The sequence below is a fragment of the Sphaerodactylus townsendi genome, linkage group LG06 (assembly GCF_021028975.2).
Source record: "Sphaerodactylus townsendi isolate TG3544 linkage group LG06, MPM_Stown_v2.3, whole genome shotgun sequence".
Classification (NCBI taxonomy): Eukaryota; Metazoa; Chordata; class Lepidosauria; order Squamata; family Sphaerodactylidae; genus Sphaerodactylus; species Sphaerodactylus townsendi.
This window is the reverse complement of record NC_059430.1, coordinates 87,727,963-87,747,645: the sequence shown is the minus strand read 5'-3', so window position 1 is coordinate 87,747,645 and position 19,683 is coordinate 87,727,963. Positions and strand designations below refer to the sequence as shown.

General features: G+C 41.0%; 1 protein-coding gene across 1 annotated transcript in view; it reads left to right on the top strand.

The window, feature by feature from the left end:
• LOC125435396 (gamma-secretase activating protein) overlaps positions 1–19,574 on the top strand; it is a 38,214-nt gene extending 18,640 nt beyond the window's left edge. Inside the window, exons 13-21 of the mRNA XM_048501594.1 lie at positions 568–629; positions 1,416–1,511; positions 3,340–3,410; positions 5,806–5,900; positions 9,110–9,229; positions 11,824–11,885; positions 16,324–16,428; positions 16,719–16,812; positions 17,846–19,574. Of these exons, the coding sequence (XP_048357551.1) occupies positions 568–629; positions 1,416–1,511; positions 3,340–3,410; positions 5,806–5,900; positions 9,110–9,229; positions 11,824–11,885; positions 16,324–16,428; positions 16,719–16,812; positions 17,846–17,937 (797 nt within the window). The 3' untranslated portion in view covers positions 17,938–19,574. The remainder of the gene's footprint in view (positions 1–567; positions 630–1,415; positions 1,512–3,339; positions 3,411–5,805; positions 5,901–9,109; positions 9,230–11,823; positions 11,886–16,323; positions 16,429–16,718; positions 16,813–17,845) is intronic.
• The last annotated feature ends 109 nt before the right edge of the window (positions 19,575–19,683 follow it).

The following is a 19,683-nucleotide window of genomic DNA, read 5'->3' as shown; positions in this document are numbered from 1 at the left end:
AACGGTCTTATGCGGGACAGGGGATTATGAATTATTTTCCTGTATGTAATAGGCCTTTTCATGCATTAGGATTGTTCAGGCTTACCCTGAAACAAAAGCAGCTGTCGACTGAAGTTTGAATCATGCATGGTTTTTATCATTTTCATTGGAGTTACAGTGAGGAAAACGTAAGAATTTTGAACATGTTGTGGCCATGTTTTCTTAATGAAGGGAGAGAATGGAAGGCTGTTCACTGGCAGAGCTTTGGTATTCTCAGAGGAGGAAGGCTGGATATAAATATCAGCAAATAATGTGAACAAGAAAATGAGGAACACTCCTTAAATGGCATATATTGTCATAGAATACAGGAGAGTTGAAGCAGTGTCATACAATTTGGAGGAATTATCTTGACCCAACTTTTGTTGCTGCTTTCGGTAATCAAGGATCGTAGCCCATGATGTGCTTCAATGCATTATTTCTGATGATCACATTTGGGCCCCCGTTTGCAAAATGTTTCCAGGCTCTCTGGCACTTAGCACTGAACCTTCATGATACTCTTTGTCTTTCTCTTGCATCTTTGAACTTCAGAAGAAAAGCTAGTTCCTCTCCTCCAAGATGAAGATTACCAGCAGCAGTTGCTAACAGGACTGGTAGGTTGTGGTTATACTGTGTTCTGCACTTGTGGTCACAAGATTCTTATGTTTCGACAGAATACATAAATGAAGTTACTGTTAAATGTTTTCATGAAGCATTGTTTTGATTGTGTAGATATACTCATTGATTACTAATTTCCAAAGGTGGAAATACTCTGTCTTTGCATGTGAGCTGAATAGCTGTCTATAAATTTCTGATAAGACCACTTCCATCTTTCAACTAAGAGGTTATTTGTACAGAGGGTCTTGATTTTGCTAAGCACTAAGAACATAAGAACATAAGAACAAGCCAGCTGGATCAGACCAGAGTCCATCTAGTCCAGCTCTCTGCTACTTGCAGTGGCCCACCAGGTGCCCTCAGGATCTCACATGCAAGATGTGAAAGCAATGGCCTTCTGCGGCTGTTGCTCCTGAGCACCTGGTCTGTTAAGGCATTTGCAATCTCAGATCAAGGAGGATCAAGATTGGTAGCCATAGATCGACTTCTGTATAAATCTGTCCAAGCCCTTTTTAAAGCTATTTTTCTAGTTTTCTTGAAGTGATGAGGTTATCTTCCTCAGATGTCTACTTCCTTTCTTGAGCACTTTGAAATGCTGGTAGGCAGAATGGGACAGACCTTTGGCAAACTGGTAGTTTTGTAACGCCACAAAAAAGCTCCTCACGCTATGGAAATGCAGTTACCCTTGGGGGAAAAATCATAGGCAGTGACTTGGGTGCACAGGCACAATGATACATACTTCTGCCTTAATATTAGAAAGTTAAATCATTGCTTTGTTTTTACAGATGGTTGTACAGTTGAAAGATCATCTCATGAGACACCTACAATATGTTGGTCAAAAGAGGACTGAAGAGATAGCTGTGGATTATGTTTCAAAACTGGTTGGTTTTTTTTAACACTAAAGCACTGCAAGTTGATTTTTAGGGAAGACTTACTCCTAGTTCACTCAAGAGGTGGGAGAACTTGAGATGGTAGAATAAACTGTCCCACTGCAGATGATGAGATCCAGTTCTGAATATTTCTCTATGTAGGTAGAATCTGCACAGAAGTAAAAAAGGTCTACCCCCTTTGTGCTTGCTGTGCTAACTTTTTCCAGAGGGCTTCTAACCTAACAGAACATAATAAAATGTGATCCTCTTCCAGAAGTTTGAAGTGGTACAGTCTATTCTCCCACAGTTGTATCTTCTTCTCCTGTGTGTGTGCATGTGCAGAGTGTGAGTTTGACTATATGTAAAACCAAGTACTGTAAGACACCCAGTGGCATATCTGCCTAGGGACAGGGGGTACCCTCTGTCCCTCGGCACCAATAATCTGGTCATGTGGGGGGTGTAACATTGGCTCCCCACGTGACCAGAAAGATTTCAAGGTAGCAGGAAGTCCTTCGGGCACCCTCGGCACCACCCATGTCATCATCAATGTGGGCGGGGGCAAGGAAACCCCAGAACACTGCCCCTCTGACTCCTGCCTCTCAGCCGGCAGCCAGCAGTCCCTTCTGCCCTCCCTTCTGGGAGATGGGAGGGGGGCGGATGAGGTCTGGGGGTGGGGTCCTATCTCCCTGAGCCTCACCCCCTGGCATGGCGGGGGGGGAGGGTTCCTGGAGAACGGCGGTTGCTGGGCGCCATTTTCCTACTATACGCCTCTGAAGGCACCATCTTCTGGAAATTCCTTCTTGGCATCCTCGTTGTGATGATTAAGGAAAAACTGCTCTTATACTCTGTCTAAATATCCACTTGAAAATAACCGATACTGTGGAATTTATATTTCATTCCTGCATAAACTGCAGACATACAGTATTTTCAAGGATATATTTAAACGTAACACTTTGTTCACAGTTATGCTATGTGTGTGATATATTGTTGAAGAATTCATTGTTTTTAGAGCTGCCAAGTTTGATAGTCCTATTATGACTGCTTGGGGCTGTTAGTGTCAAATAACACACTCTCTTTTGTTTACTACAAAAACTGTGATTTCCATTTTCAGCTGTAATTTTTTCACTACCTCTCACATGACAAAAACTAATATTCATGCACGAATGTAGAATTGGGTGCAGCAGTTTGCAGATCTGTCTAGCAAAGAGTATTGCATTGGATATATTCTTAGTTTTGCTTGTGGAAAACTAACAACACAATTCTAAGAAGAGTTACAGCCTTCTAATTGCATTGAATGACACTGTAAGACATTTATGTTTCTCTGTTTTAGTCTATGCTAAATTGTACAATTTTATGTGCTAAGATTTAAACTATGCATTTTCTTTTGCTAAAGTAGCAAATTAAGTTTAGATTTAGTAAGAAAGGAACCATTGCATTTATTTAAATTTTTCCCATTCCCCCACCACTCCATTTTCAAAATTTCCAGAAATTTGACATTTTTAAGTATCATATAGATTATTTTCCTGTCCATAGCTACTTCATTGTGGGATTATATTTGTGTAAGCCTATAGAGGCACATTATTACATTTTTCATGACACTGCCCATTTTACAATCTTTCCCTCACCTTCTTAACCATGTTAGGAGACATGGCCATCATGATTATGTTACAAGTAGATCTAGAAATCTGAGCTTCTGTTGCCTAACAGGCAATAGCTAATATATTTTTGACTTCAATATAATGATATTGATGTGCTTGATACACAGGTGAGAATAGAAGTTAGAAAAGAAGGTCTTTTCAATGAGAATTCAAAATACTACTTCATATTTTATATTTTGTAGCTGGATCTAATGTATCAGATAATGGAAAATGTTTGGAAGAAATATAGTCTTGATTCATGGATCTTTTCTCTGTAAGTAGTTATTTTCTGTAAGTAATTATTTTCTGATTCACATTGAATTTAATCAGGGACTGATTCCGCATGGGCCAAAAAAAGCAGTGTGAAACCGGTGTGAAAATGGTGTAAAAGGGTTTAAAACGGTGTAAAAGGGTTTATACTGTTTTCTCACCATTTTAACACCGCTGTTTTTGGCCCATGCGGAATCAACCAAGAAGAAAATCCACCCATAGGTCAGTTATAAAAAAGGTGGTCTTATTCTGTCTTATATGACAGAACTTGGCCAAAATTAACAAAAGTACTGTATCTAGGCCACACCAAAAGGGTAAACAAGTAAAAAATATATGACTGCAGGGCAAAAACTAATTATATCATCTTGATAATTCATTTGAACAAGTTAACACCAACCTGCAAGTTGGTAGATAACCAAAGATATACACAGATTACTATCATAGATATCAAAAGTCCTTTTCCATTTTATAAACTTTTTTTGCAATGAACATCCCCCTCACAGATAAATTATTGTCAAGAAGTCAGAAGTCTTTCTCTGTTCTGTAATCCTTCTCAAAGATATATTCTTGACAATGACCAATTGAATCTGTAATCCTTTTTCAGGATGAACAGATAAACGACAGGCTGACAACTCTGCCCCTGTTCCAAAATTGTCTTCCTCAGACTTATTCTATATATCAAAAGTCAAGTAAATTGCCAGATAACAACTCATCCAATATACCTCAGGGTTGCTGCTGATTCATATGAACTATTATTGGAACAGATTTGCAATGCATATATCAGTTCTCGGATTGGGAATATTTTATTATTGTTTGTTTGAATGTTGATAATGCATTGAGGTATTCTACTGTGGACATATGTCATTATATATAATGAGTAAGGTGTACTGGATAGCAATGTATTTATTTTTTTATATAGAGGATTAGTTTGAAGAAGACAACTTCTGGGAGTTTTATACACACGCACGCATGCACACACCCCTTTGGTTATTTAACAATTTGCAGATTGGTGTTAACTTGTTCAAATAAATTAAGATGATATAGTTAACTTGTGCCCTACAACTGCAGATTGGTGTTAACTTGTTCAAATAAATTAAGATGATAGAGTTGACTTGTGCCCTACAACTGCAGATTGGTGTTAACTTGTTCAAATAAATTAAGATGATAGAGTTAACTTGTGCCCTACAACTGCATACTTTGTACTTGGTTAGAATTTGGTCAAACATATTATGAAAAACAATGTTGTTTACTATATGGTTTTATGTTATTACAATAAGCCAGTACTCTTAAGTCTATGGGCCAGGACCCTTAGATGGGTTGTGAACAGGGCAGATTGACCATTAAGACCACAGAGAAAAGTCAACATTTCTGGTGAGCCACTAGCCCGGCCTTCACCCTGGGCAGAGAAGAAGGTGTGTGGCCCTGCTGAACCCCACACCTAGTGGGGAATGGAGTGTGTGGTTTGCTGGGCAGGTTCTTTTATCTAAGAAAAGGGGTTATTTCCGAAGTTTTCCTCCCAGTTATGTGATGGTCATGATTCTCTGAAGGGCCACTGCCAGGGAAGTGGCTGCTGCTTAGGCACATATGTAGAGAGCAAGTGCATCGGGTCTCCTCCTTGCCTCTGCAAACAGGTTGAGACATGGAAAGATGGTGGAGTGAGTCACTCAGTGTTAGAGAGAGTTCCTTTTTGGCACAGGCAACTAGCCCTGATGAAAGTCATCCCTTGTTTTCTCTGTCCCTCACCCCCATCCCAGGTTGCCCCATTCCCCCCAGCAGCCGCCCTGTGTTCCATGCATGGTTGCAGAATGGAGTTCTTCCCACTTTGACTCCTTTTATCCTGTCATTTGATTAATATCACATGACTTCCTCTTGCATGCTTACAACTTTGTCGCATTCTGGCATCTGGAGATGAAAAGAGAGTCCTAAGTATGGAAAAGTTGAAGACCAATGGTTTTGACACATGTTGATTAAGCAACCTCCACACCACCAGCAGTAACATGGAACTTCATGTAAAATGTAATGTCAGAATTATGTTATAGTTCTTCATTGCTTAGAGGGCAACATATAGCACTGGTTGCTTACTGCATTTTAATGCACTCGTACACTTTCCTTTCTAGTAGAAAATCATGATGGTAGAATACCTTCCAGAAGGGCAATAGTAGAAATCTATCCACAGGCACTCTCTATGCTCAGGATTCTCCCAAAAATGATTTAAATGTTTTTTGTAAGCTGCTTTGAAGTATACAAGACATCACAATCAAAGGATCCTGATGACAGAATTCCTATTTTGATCCTAACCTCATTTTTGGAACTATATCATAAGCAGCCAGAAAGAGTTATAAGGAGAGATGACAAAGTATAGTAGCTTTACTAATGGAGTGGTGTTCTGCTCTGTGCAGTAGACAGCAAGGCAGTTCGAAAGAGATTCATATGTTCCACTTCATGTGTCGGATGCTGAAGGCTGCAAGCGAGATGTGTCTACCTCTGCCTCCTGGTAAGCCCAAACAGCAAAGCTGAATATTTCATTCACTCTTAGCTTCTTTTTATGGAGGCTTTCTTTGCTTTAAGTAAGTTGTGATTCAATGAAGTTTAGCTTTGAATCCCAAAATAGGTCTATGTATGCCATGCCCCTCTCTGAGGTGAAAATTGGATATGGCAATTTATTGAGATATTTGCTAATGGAAGTCTGTATGTCCTGTGATAATTTTTCCTGGGACCTCCCTAAATGTCACAAAGTGGCAAACATGGTTTTGAGCTCTCCATAATTTCATTCTGGGCAAGTGGCCCATGGCCATAAAAATATTTGCTTTGTCATACTAACAGAGTAATAAGCAGGAGACTATTTCTGAGGTGAAAATTGGAGGGAAATTCTCAACACATCTCATTTGCCAAAGCTGTGAGTGGTTTATCATTGGACCCCGCATATTTGGCCTGGTTTTTTCATCCAGTTATAAAGAGTCTTCTTGGGAAACATCTCAGTTGTGAGACCACAGAGAGTATTATATCCCAAAACTGGGGAAGTAGTCAGTGACATACCATGAGGAGGACAGAGTCAGAAGATTTAAGCTGGGTGTCAAATGGATTGTCAGATGTACTGGAGGTGGAAGGATTTTTTAAAAGATGTATGTACCTAAAACACTTCTTGGGGCAATGACTTTCTGTATTCAAATCCAATTATTCTCCCCCCCCCCCAACACACTCCACCTGCTGCCTACATAATGTTGCCTCTTGAATCCTCCCTAACAAAATCCTCCTCCCATTGCCCGAATTCAAGTTTCTTTGCCTGATGTATGTTTGTGCGAAGGAAGGGGTGGGGATTACTGGTGTTTTATTTTCTTTCTTTTTTCAATTTTGTTTTTGCTTTAAAATTTTTTAGATGAAAGCAAAGATATGTGTGTTTGTGTCTAAACAGACCTAAAATAATTTTGACACAAGCAGAGTCCGTTTTTAGTAGTGGAGGGTCTTGCCACCCCCACCCCCGTAAACAGAGACCTATTCATTTTTTTCTCTCTTTTTCTCTCTTTCTGTCCCTCTTTTTCTCTGTCTTTCTCTCTCTGTCTTTCTCTCCTTCTTTCTAGATACTGTTTTCTAGATCTTAGGAGGCTGTGTGTCCCCTCGGTTTGTCACACTGCCTCCTTATTTTTCAGTGAGGCTGTAAGTCAGAGCTATTTGACAGAGCTGTGAGAGCAGTTTGGACCTGGGCAAGGGATACCATCTTGTGGTGGAGGCATACAATGTTTGTAGGTTTAACAAATATGTTTTTATATCTGTTGTCTAATTTGTGTTTTGCCAAATTGTTTTTATATTGCTCTTACTTAGCCTAGGTCCTGAGATGCAATTCAGGAGAAAAGCAGGGATGCACGTATGCTAAATAAATAATTAATATGCAAATGGCATAACAGTCTCCTGACAGATTTTTTTTCCTTAAAGAGAAGCACCTGGTGGCTGCAAGTGTTGGGGAAGAAGAAACCTAACCTATTTGTCTCTGCCCAGTTTTTCATTCAAAATTAGTCACCTCCCCAATCTCCTGGTGAGAGTAGGGGAAGGGCCGGGCAGCCACACAGACCTCCTCGTTAGCTGGATGCTCAGTGGGGGAACTCAGAATCGGGTTCCTTCCTTCTGCATGGGCCAACCCAATAAGGCCATTGGGTTCTCGTGGCAGAGAGAGAGAGAGATTAACATTGATTATGCTTCTGGGAATAACAGTCTCACCCCTTGGCTGAATGACAAAAACAGTTCTGAACTCCTCCTTCAAAATGCTGTTCATATATATTGTGTGAAGAAGCTCTAGTGACTGTTATGAAAGGTATATTCTGCAAAGGGGTTGAAAAGTGCATTTAAGTGCAGTTAGAATGTTAGTAAATACCACCAACACATTTAATTTTTAGCTTTAAAAAGGGCTTGGACAGATTTATGGAGGAGAAGTCAATCTATGGCTACCAATCTTGATCCTCCTTGATCTCAGATTGCAAATGCCTTAGCAGACCAGGTGCTCAGGAGCAGCAGCAGCAGCAGAAGGCCATTGCTTTCACATCCTGCATGTGAGCTCCCAAAGGCACCTGGTGGGCCACTGCGAGTAGCAGAATGCTGGACTAGATGGACTCTGGTCTGATCCAGCAGGCTAGTTCTTATGTTCTTATGTTCTAATCTCTCTGTGTGTATGAAAGAGTGTTTCATATTGCTGAGTTTTAGTTTGGAAGGCTGTCTGACACTAATTTGGTTGAAAAGAAAGGGTCTGAAACGCTTCAGATCCTGATTAGTCGGGAAATCATTCAACCTCAATCACAGCTAACATTAGTGTGGAGATAATTAAAGCCTGAGCCTGCCTAACTGTTTTGTGGCTCTTCCAGCTGGGGAAGAATTAGGTGGAAGGTGATGCTGAACTAATGATCTTATCTACACATGCCTGGGGCATTAGTCTAAACCTACGCCATCCTAGGCAGATGCTTTCTAGCTTTTCAGAAAAAATATCCACTGATAGAAGCTCTGTAAACAATTTTTCAGTGGTCAATTGTTCTCCCAGTGTAAGTTTTCTCATACTGTTTGGCAGACTTAAGTATAAATTACTTCAACTTTATCTTCTTTTTTTTCCTTATATATTTGGACATGTGTATATTCTGATCATCAGATCTCAGAAGCTAAGCAGGGTCGGTCCTGGTTAGTAGTTAGATGGGAGACAACCCAGGATTGCCGTGGTCATTTCACAGAGGAAGTTAGTGGCAAACCACCTCTATTGATCTCTTGCCTTGGAAACCCTATGGGGTCACCCTAAGTTGGCTGCAACTTGATGGCACTTTTTTATACAAACACATATGTGGTGACTTATATACATATAGCAATTGAAATCTTTATTAGTCATTCATATTTTATGTTAGGAAAAATAATTTTAAATGATAGTTGCTGATGCAAATTTTAAGTACTCATTTTTATATTGCGTTGTAAAAATGCTACTGTTTTTGCAAATAAAGTTTTTCTGACACTGTATTACCATTTAAGAATAATTGTCATTTCTCTAAAAAACTGTAGTGTAGTACTCTGTATACTGACTATTTTTTAATTAAGAACCCAAAACTTCACAGTAGTATTCGGAGATAATTAGATTAAAATGTGCCTTGGAGCCTTCCCTGTTTCTTTCTGATAAGGAGCTTTTTTACAGGAATCTTGCATTTCTGTTCAAACTATCTGCTTTTTCTCTCATTGCAGGGTTTCATACTCTGCATACAGGCCTGGGAGTACAATGTCTCCCTTTATACACACTTCTGCTCTACATTGATCAAGGAGTGCTGCATCTGACAGAAACATGTGTTTTGAAACTTTTGAAAGGTAAGGTGCACGTTGTATCCCAGAAACCTCATGAACTGCCAGCAGCAGCTCTGAAAAGAGCAGAGTTCATAGTAGTTGCTACATTTAAGAAGCAAATGCCTTTCATCTATTTATGTACCCTCAGAGTATGGGTTCATCATGTGGAGAGGTACAAGAACAAGCTTTGAGATAAAACATCTCGTGTTCACTGAAGCATATGAATGAATATCTATAGATAGATGGATGCAAGCGGGAACCCACAACGATTTGTGGGAGACATGTTTTCCCTTCCCCTACTATTTCCTCTTTCCCTTTTCTGAAAGACACCATAGCTTCTCTCCTTTTTCCTGCTTTTGTCTCACTTTACAGGGTTGCTAACTTACAGGTGGGAAGATCTTCTTGAATCACAGTGGATCTCCCAACTACAGAAATCAGTTCCCCCTTATGGTTGCCAGCATCAAGTTGAACATTTCTGGATATTCAAGGTGGAGCTTGGGAGAGCAAGGTTCGGGAAGGGAAGCAACCTCGGTAGGGTATAATAAAGCAGCCTTTTTCTCCAGGGGAACTGATCTCTGTCATCTGAGCATCAGTTGCTATTCCAGGTGACCTGGAAGTTTGCAACCGAGTTCTTCTGGAGGAAAAGTCTGCTTTGAAGGGTAGAGACTGTGCCATTATACTTTCCTGAGGTCCGTCCCCTTCTCAAAATCCTTCTTTACCAGGCTCCATCCTCCCAAATATCTAAGAATTTCATGACTTGGAGTTTGCAACCTTATCTCCTTCCCACCCAACAGCCAATCGACCTTCACCTGCCCCTCTATTTTTAGCTTTCCCTCTCCTTCCTGGTAGCCTCTTCCTAGAAAAACTGTGTCCTAGTTATGTGGTGCCAGCCACTGGACCAGGCCAACTTGTATGGTAGAGAACCCTCCAAGACTTGTGGAGTGGCACTTCATTTCGCTCTATGTTCCCCTCCGCACACGATTTCCTCTTCCCCTCCCTGTGCAACCTCCATGTCCTCTCCCCTTTCCCTACCTCATTCTTTTTTAGCAATTCATCAACTGACCTTTTATCTGCTTTTATTGTGCAAGTCAGGTAGTATCAAATCACCTAAAGGTGGCTGCCAGGCCTAGACCCTGTCCCTGTCTTTTACTCACAGAAACTGAAGCATGGAATGCAGTGGCAAAGCCACCAGGGGTAGAGGGGGGGTGTGCGACGCACCAGGCGCACCATTTCTAGTCATGTGGGGGACGGAAAAATCCCCCTCCCCCTCCCCCTCCCCCTCCCCCTTTTGGTGAATCTGGAGAGCTAGGCCTGGTTGGAAAAAGCTATTTGCACAACCCAAAACTTGGATTGGTTTTTGTTCCCTTCTCACATATAGTTTGAACTTAGTTTTATCTCAACTTGGTTTTATCTCAAAGACCCTTACTTTCAATATCTTGGCCACTTCTACACAGGGACTTTTCCCTGAATGGACAGCAGAAAGCCCCCAGATCAAAGGGTATCTACACTTCATTGTGCGCATTTTGAGCACAAGTCATACAGTTTTGGGAGGGGGGAGTCCATCTGCACTGGAGAAAAGCAAGACCTATGTTTCTCCAATTCAAAGGACAATGTTTGGAGCATCTACGCAGGTATTGTTTGCATGCCACTGCAGGGGTAGTGAAGATAAGCTAAACTTTCAGAATGATACAAGAGAACTTGCTGCTGTATGCCTCTCTGTCATTACAGCCCACAACATTTCCTCCTTTCTTTTTTTCTTGCTTTGTTTTTCCTCTGGTATGTCTGCCTTTTACAGAAGAGGTCAGCTGTTTGTGCTTAGCCCATTGGAGAAGTAGGGTTAGCCTCCTGCAGCTCTGAAACATCTAATTTAACTGAACTAATCCTTCTCTGAGTGTGAGTTTATAAATACATGATGGCAGGACAGGTGCAGCTTTTGAGATTTAGTTGTATTTTGCACAGGGGGAAATTGTCTCCAGAATGACCTTTTCTTAATGTTGCTGTTTTTTGTGGCCATAGAGGTTGTTGTAATATCTACAAATTCAAAATCCCTCTGAAAGACTTTAGTTTGATCCCCTTCAGGGTACTAAAATTCTACTTTTAAATGCCTGCATTAGGGTAGAAATAAACATAATGGTGATTGTAGAGTTGCTGCCAAACATAGCAATTCCATAGATATTTTCCCCTTTTTTCCCCTCATAATTCGTACTTAAGGAAATGTGTGACATGACCTCCTTGCTCTTCCATGTAGAACATTGTTGGTTGCCACAGGAAACGCATAATATGCCATAAATTTTCTTCTGTTGTAGTCAAAAGGCTCAATACCAACCCTGCATGAATTTTTTACCATGATCCTTGGTTGCTAATAGTCATTGTACATATACCAATTTCCTATACTGTGTTATTTTCTGGCTGTTACTGGATGTTCTGTTGTTTTATTGCTGTTGGCATGAAATGACTTTGAAATAACTCTGGACAACCGGAATTCAAACTGCGTAGAACTTCCACAGAGGGGAAATAGTTGCTGTTAAAATCTTTACTAGGTTAGTACTTCTGGAGTGCCAATAAATGAAGTGACCTTTTTTCTTTTGTTCTGCTGTGCTTTTGTTTGTTTTTTAAAGAACTGGACAAGACTGAAAAGACTGAAAAACTGAAACTTGGTATCCTCACAAGGCTTCCCGAGGTAACTTCTGAATGTTGTATGGGTAGCAGTGGCAGCTGGCATCCATTGGGGTTGGAAGGCTGGAGGTCAGGGAAGAAGAAGCCAAGTAATTCTGGTTTTGTCTCCATCCTCCTCTCTTGCAGTGATACTATTAAAAAGGCTCTTTGGTACAGTTCCTTAATGCTGAACTATGCAGATTGCAAGCAGATACAACGTCTCATTTTGCAGCTATGTTTACGTTAGGAATACTCAAATGCAGAAAAGAAACCCTGTCCAATGTCCCCTTCCTTTCCTAAAATCCACTATTCAATACATAAGAGTCAGAAAGATTAGGTCTTTGAGGCAAAGAATAACACTACTGCACATCTCAGTTTGAACCAGAATTCACCAGATCCCTAACTCAAGCACTCATTTTCCATGTTGTAAAGTAACACAAAGCAAGGAGGCCTTTAGCAAATTGCAGAAGTCAAACACATTCCCTCACCTCTGGGCAATTAACTACATACCACCAGTCCCAGGTTTCCAGAAAAGAGGTTTTCAGGAGGGCAACATTTTTCAGAAGCTGCAATAACAAACTGATTGAAGTTATGTGCAGAATGTCTTAAAACATGCCTAGGATCTCACTATTAGTAAATTATTCAAATGTACAGTAAATTGTTTTCTATCATAAGCAAGGGCATACGCAATTGCAGACTGAAGGCAGTTTAGTTTTCTTTAGGCAAGGAAATTAATGTCACTCTATGTGTGGGGGTGTGAATAGCAGCTTGTTCCTTGTTCAGTGATTGGAAGCATTCCCCTTTGCCTTTATGGTTCAGTTCCTCAGAGCCAGGGGAAAGGCTTTAGGACAATACCTGCCAACACACACACTGAGAAAAGGTTCTAGATTTTAATATGAAAAACAGCTGAATCTTCTCCAAGCTTTCCTCTGATTTTCATTAAAAATGACTACCTTCCTCTATTTTTGAAGGGCTATGTCTAAATGTTCTGAGTTAAATGGACCTGTGTTTTTAAAAAAGTAACAACCAAAGCCCACATTGGAATAATTCTATTGTACTAGGATTGCAAACTTCCAGGTGGGACAGGGAGATATCCTACTATTACAGTTGACAGAAATCAGGTCCCCTGGAAAAAACTGGCTTCTTTGGAGAGTAGGCGTAAATGGCATAATACCCCTCTGAGGTTCCTCCCTTTCCCCAACCACACCTCCCCAGGCTCCACCCCCAAAATCTCCAGGTATTTCCTCACATAGAGGAACCATACGTTGGCAACCATACGTTGTATGGACCTGATTCTGAGCAGGAGCAACAAAATGGAGTCTTTAAAGAGCCCAGTATTTCACAGAGGCTTTGATAGCCATCATATTTCACCATATGAGAGAGTCCCTGATTCAAACATTTTTCTTCCCCTCTTTCCACCCTGCTAAGATGGACAGGCCTGGTCAATGAATTCTTTTGGATCCATTGACCAATTAAAGACTGAGTGGGAGCTATAAGAGGGGTGGCCTGTTCCTTCTGCAGATATCACTGTGTTAAACAAAAACAAGTCAGAGACTGGCTTAGCTGGCAGACTGCAGTGCCAACTCTTGGACTATCTGCTGAGGAGGAGGTGGGCAGACTGGAGACCTCATTTGCCCTCGTGGGCTGGCCTCTCTTGCTGGGAACCTATATTTGTAGTTAGGCTTAAGATTGGCTGATGTCTTTTGCAAAGTGACACAGAAGGTGGAAGTTGGAGCTTATGGCATTAAGGAACAATAGGCCTTCCCCCAAATAACTGTTATAGACAAACAGTTGATTTTGGACATCCAAATACAGCCCCAGTGCGGTGTAATGATCAGAGTGCCAGACAAGATCTGGGACACCCAGCTTTGAATCCTGACATTGCCAAGCAAGCTCACTGGTGATCTGGAGCCACTCTCAGCCTAAAATACCTAACAGGGTGGTGGTGAGGATAAGATGGAAGAGGGAAGTACAAGCAGTTGTAAATTGCTTTGGGTCCTCATTGAGGAGAAAAGTAGGGCATAACTATCTAAATACAAACAAATTAAATGAAAATACAACCCAGACTCCTGGCTGGCAGCTGCCATACTTTGAACTGAGTATAGGCTGAAGTGGTGGTAATGTTGGGTCTGCCTGCCAACTTGCTCGCGAAGGCTGGTGAGATGCAGGTGAAGGGCTCTTGAATCTATTTCTTGTTTTGAACGTCTCAGCCACTGTCTCAAATGGGCAAAAGCCTTGGCAAATCTCTCTCCCCAGGGCATGCACAGTAATAGGCCTGTCTGTTGTATGCTGCTCCAGCCCTTGTTCCAGTGTGCCTTGAATTGTGCACAGAAATGGCAGGTGAAATATGCACAGGCATGCATGTTTGCTTTTTTAAGAGGCACAAAGTGAACAAGGAGAAAACTGGAGGCTGTAATCAGGGGCAGGGAGAGTCCTTGGAATCAGGAGTTTTGCCAATTTGTGGTGGGGGAACCTTTGATGTGATGTCTGTTTTAACTCCACGTTGCTGGGAGCCCATCCCTAACCCAGAGGTCTAGGTAGTGAATTGGGATGTTAAAGAAGCAAGTTAAAGATGCAAGTTTTGCAGTGTTTCAGGAACCTACAGGGATGCGATGGATGTTGCTCATTCAGTTTGAGAATAAGGGATAGTTGACAGTGCTGATACTTAAACATTTACATAGGAATCATTATCTGTGGAAAGCACAGACACAGTTCTTCACTCACTCTAAGTGTACCTGTCCACTGCATGTCTCTTTTCTATGTTTCAAGCAACTGCTGCATTGGCAAAATACAACAGCTTATTTACTTACAACCCATCTCTCTCTCCAGTGAAGCCTTTTCCGTGGTTTACAGCATTGTCTCCTTCATTTTATCCTCACTACCATGCTGTGAGGTATGTTAAGCTAAAAGTATGCAGCTGGCCTAAAGTTATCCAGCATGCCTCCATGGCAGATTAGGGATTCAAATTTGGTTCTCCCAGACCCCAATCTGTCACTATAACTACTACACCACAACAGATTGTGATTCTTAAAATCAGAATTGAACAGAGTAGGACTTTGGTACCCTGGATGCCTCTTCCCCAGTTTCTGAGGTTTAGCAGATTAAATATTAACAAATTAGGGTGAGTTCCATCAGAATCCTGCTTCCTTTGTAGTTTTAGTACAAAGGGGTATACTTATAGCTCAATTAGAGTTGAACATGAAAAGCTCTGTCATGAGGCAAGCGTTGTCGCCCATGCCTTCCAAAATATTGCAAGGATGATACCTCTGTAACTGAGGAACAGGTATTTAACCTCTTCCAACTGCTCCTCTGCTGTGCCTTCATTTTTTACTATTTCCCCTTCATTTAGCCAGACACACAACCTACTGTACAAGGGAAGAGAAATGCATGATCTAAAAGAGAGAAGAATCCACACCCACAGTGGTGTCTCCCCCCGTACAAAGGGCTTTCCCTGGCACAGGAGAATCTTTCACTATCAGAAGAGCTTCCTGCACCAAGGGAAAAGCATCAAGGGAAGATGCTGCTAATGGAATGAGTCTAAAGGATCAGTCCTTTACTTCTGCCCTGTAATATTCTGTTCCTTATGGGAAAGGCTGGAGGAGATACTCTTGGGAACTGCTTCTGAAAGAGGGATCTACTATTAAGCATCATTCTCTTTTTGAGTAATTTCTTCCTACATCATTTCTAGTTAGTGTAAGCCACAGCCGCAACAAAGAGCCGATGGTCAACTTGTTCTTTATTGAATTGCCTTGCATTCTTTCCACGTCTATTTCAAGAAACAAAGAGGGTGACTTGAACTTTCTTATAGAAAGGGGCTCTTTATTTGGGTATCTTGGAAAACAAGTTGGCTGTGTCTTGCTGAATGTTATGTCAGGGAGTATGGAGGAGTCATCTGAATTGCATCTCTTCAACAATGCAGTGTTCAAAACCTTATGGTCAGAACTCTTCAATTACATTTTAATGTCAGCTTGGAGCCAGAACCAATATTATTTTTTTGCTCCCATCATTGTGTGATATATTGAGCAAATTTTTGATGCACACATCTTGATGCAATCAGCAAGACACTGCCTGATGCTTTCATTGGCAGGAAGGCAGGTGGAAAAGAAGCCATACAGCAGGTCATCACGCAAGTATTTGGTCCCAGACAGGAAGGGCTTTATGTGTGGTGGGAGGAGCCCAGTGATCTGTACCGGCAGTTCCTCTACAGGGCTGTCTTTGACCTTTTGGTTGAAAGCAACCTCGAAGTTGCTGTTAAGCAGCCGCAAGTGGACAAACAAGATTTTGTCTGTAGAAGGGGAAATGGTTTTCTGCAATGATAAAGAGATATGCACAAATGCACAGTGGAGGGTTATGTGGTTGTCACTGATTATCTCAACAGACCAACATCATCAACTTCTGCATCAATGCTGTATTTGCTGCATACACTTTTTGGCTGCCCTTTATTATTCTCCTTTGTCATACAGGCAATTGGTAGCAAGGTTGGTCAGCTGCCTGATGTTCCTGTTGGCTCCACCACTGTTGTGCGGAACTATGTTAAACTCTTGTTTGAGAAGCTCAGGAATAAATGGGTAAGAGCTGGAATACATCTTGAGAAAAAAAATCAACAGCCAAACTTCAACCTCAACCACACTGATCCCTGGCTGCAAAGCTCCATTTGCATGAGGGGCAAGGGAGGCATAAGGTTCAAAAACCTGGACATATGGCATATGGCATCAAGGTAGAAGGGCAGTGGCATACTGTGAAGAGGGATACTGAACGGTGCTGAATAAATTGAGGCTTACATGTTAAGGGATTCATTATCTCTCATAAAGAAAGTGTTTAAAATATGCTTTAGGCTAAAATGCATTTTCTTTCACAGCCCAGTATGTCATCAGTGGACAGAACATCAGCCCATATTGAGTTTCTTCCTCTCAACTACTTGATCACAATATTGTCAGAAATGGATCATCAAGGTAATGAACCTCTTGCAGTGTTCCACTTGGTTCCTCCCGATGATGTTCTTTGGAACATGTTTTGGGCTTCCATTGAATTGGAAGATTATTATGGAACCAAGGTCAATCTTATTCATACTACCTCTCCTAAGTGAGACAGTATTTTTTAACGTTATCTAGTGCCAAAATCCTTATGGAATGCACATTAAATATAATCAAATATATAACCAGTGACTGGCCCACTGCACATATTACATATGAGGGCTGGTAACCACTGAAGGACTGTTTCCCTATGCTCTAGCTGCACATCAAACTTGATGACGTATGGCAGGTTCCATACTAATGATACTGGTCCTGGTGGGATATAACTGTGGGACCAGCTTTATGTGAGCAACTGGACCATCCACGTTCGAGTGTTGAGACAGGAACTATACTTTGGAGAAGTGGCTGTTATGCAGCTAAAACGACCTCCATTATGTAACCAGACTGGCTTGTAGCTGAACTAATTAATGCATTTTTCCCAAACACATGAATGTTCTATCACGAAAATAAGATTTGAGTCCAGTAATACCTTAAAGACCAAGATGACTTTCAGGATATAAGCTTTTGAGATTCAAAACTTCATCACATCTTGCATTTCTACACAGACCAGCAAGGCTACCCACCTAAAACTATCAAGAAAGTGAGAGGAGATGTCTCTCTTACACACAAAAAACTCAGTCTTTATATGTTTAATGAGCAGGAAAGTGTGAATCTGGGGTTCTTGTGTCACAAAGTGCTAAAAAGAGTTGAGAATAGGTTATTTTATTATCTGTTACAGTTTGGTCTGTGCTGTTTCACTTCATTGAGTAACTGGGATCCTTTTTCAAAGCTGTCCAAAAACAAACACTCCAACATGTTATTCAGTGTCAGTGACTGCACAGCCAAAATCAAATCGAACATCTTGAACTTAACCACAGACATATGGTGAGAGCAAGTATTTAGTTTCAATGCCTGGCTAATATTGTTATCGATGTCAGCAAATATTAACATCTTCAGTGGTTTTTTTTTTTAGGAGGGGTTGCTTCTGTGGACCAAGGTACCGTGAATGTAAGACTTGTTGAAGAGGTGGCCCTGAAGCACACTACGATGCTCTTGGGCCTGTAGTACTGCTGCTGAAAACTGAATTGGTTACTTCAAGCAACATCTTACCTTTGCCACATGTATTCACAAGTATGCAAATAAAGAGCCTCGAAATAATTTTTAAAAAACCCTGCCGCTTGTAGGAAAAGATATATGGAATTGAAAAAATCTTGGTATTCAGCGGTAATATTGAAACATCTGTTGCTTGAAAAGAGTTCACTTTTTGTTTACACTTTTAATGAATGGGGTATATTGCAGAAATTGTACATATTAGAAATTGGAGCCCCTATGGGGTATTTACAGACAAGTTCTAAACTACAATCAATTCTTCTGCTACAATCTGCATTTTACAGCAGCTCATGTATGCAAAAAATTGAGATTGTGTGCTGTCCTGAAAGTGAATAACCAAGAATATATATATGAAAGTGATAACTACTGGCAGCTGTTGTACAATGATGTGTATACAGAAAGTCCACTTAAGTAACTGTACAGTGAGAGTCCTGCATTATAAATGAAAAAAACCCTCTTTCTAAATGAGAGCAATTGTATAGTTTTGAATCGAAATATTAGTATCTTCTGGGTTTTGTAACCAGATAGGGGGTGTTCTAATATCTCTCATCTGTTTTGTAAGGGAGACAATAATCTTTGGGAACGCTATTTGTAACTATGCCATTGCAATAATCTTCCGCCTTGCTAACCGTGTCTGGAGTCTGGAAGTTGAAAACTTCAAAATCTTGTTGATAGCAGTCAATAAGAGAGGGCGGCACATGACTATGTTTTCTCAGTTAACGGGATTTGAAAATGTTTAACGTCTTCTGGATCACACCCACTATTTCTAGAGTGTATCAATGTTAAGAAGAATTACTGTTTTAAATCGGCTCTCTACCTTGCCTGCAGATTATTTCCCAATCAGATTTGCTAGCATGGAGCTTCCCTATTTGTTTTCTTAGCTGTGATCTATGACAGAGATTGAAAAAGATGTGTGCTGGCTTCCAGCAGGGATACATTTTTTGTTTCCAACATGCTGGCATGCCGTTAAACTGAGGTAATTGCAACTAGAAAAACTGTCGTACAAGTGTTTGCTTGACCTGTAAACAACATGTTTGAAAAGAAATTAAATCAAGAGCCGCTACCCTGACTTTTGCACACTTGAGTCCCGTTGATCCAAATGAGACAGAAGCCCACAAAACAGTACAGGATTACAGTCACACTCAGTTCTTTCACATATTGTGTACTTCTTCCACTATATCACCAAAACAAATGAGAAATTATATGTCACATGTCTTGGAATCACATGGCTTGGATCTTATAAATTGCTACGGTAAAGAAGCTTATGGAAGATGTCTTACTTGCCCCCTTTCCCAGCAGCCCTCTGTAACTCTAGAAAAGAAGATACTGGGAACTAGGGGAACTTTGGGAGAAAAATGGTACTGTACATGAAGCACTGCAGTGAGGAGTTAGAACTGCATGGAGTTGCTACAACCTTCCTCTTTCAGGAGAACAAGAAACTACTAGTGAGTAAAAGAGAGGAGGAGATGATTATTGCAAATTCTATAGACCCTGTCACATTTTGTCCACAAGACTTCCATGACCCCAGCATCTGTGTAACAAGGAAAAGGCTAGAAAAATCGGCATTTAACTGATTAACTGGATCCCCTAAGGCAGTGGTGGCGAACCTTTGGCACTCCAGATGTTATGGACTACAATTCCCATCAGCCCCTGCCAGCATGGCCAATTGGTCATGCTGGCAGGGGCTGATGGGAATTGTAG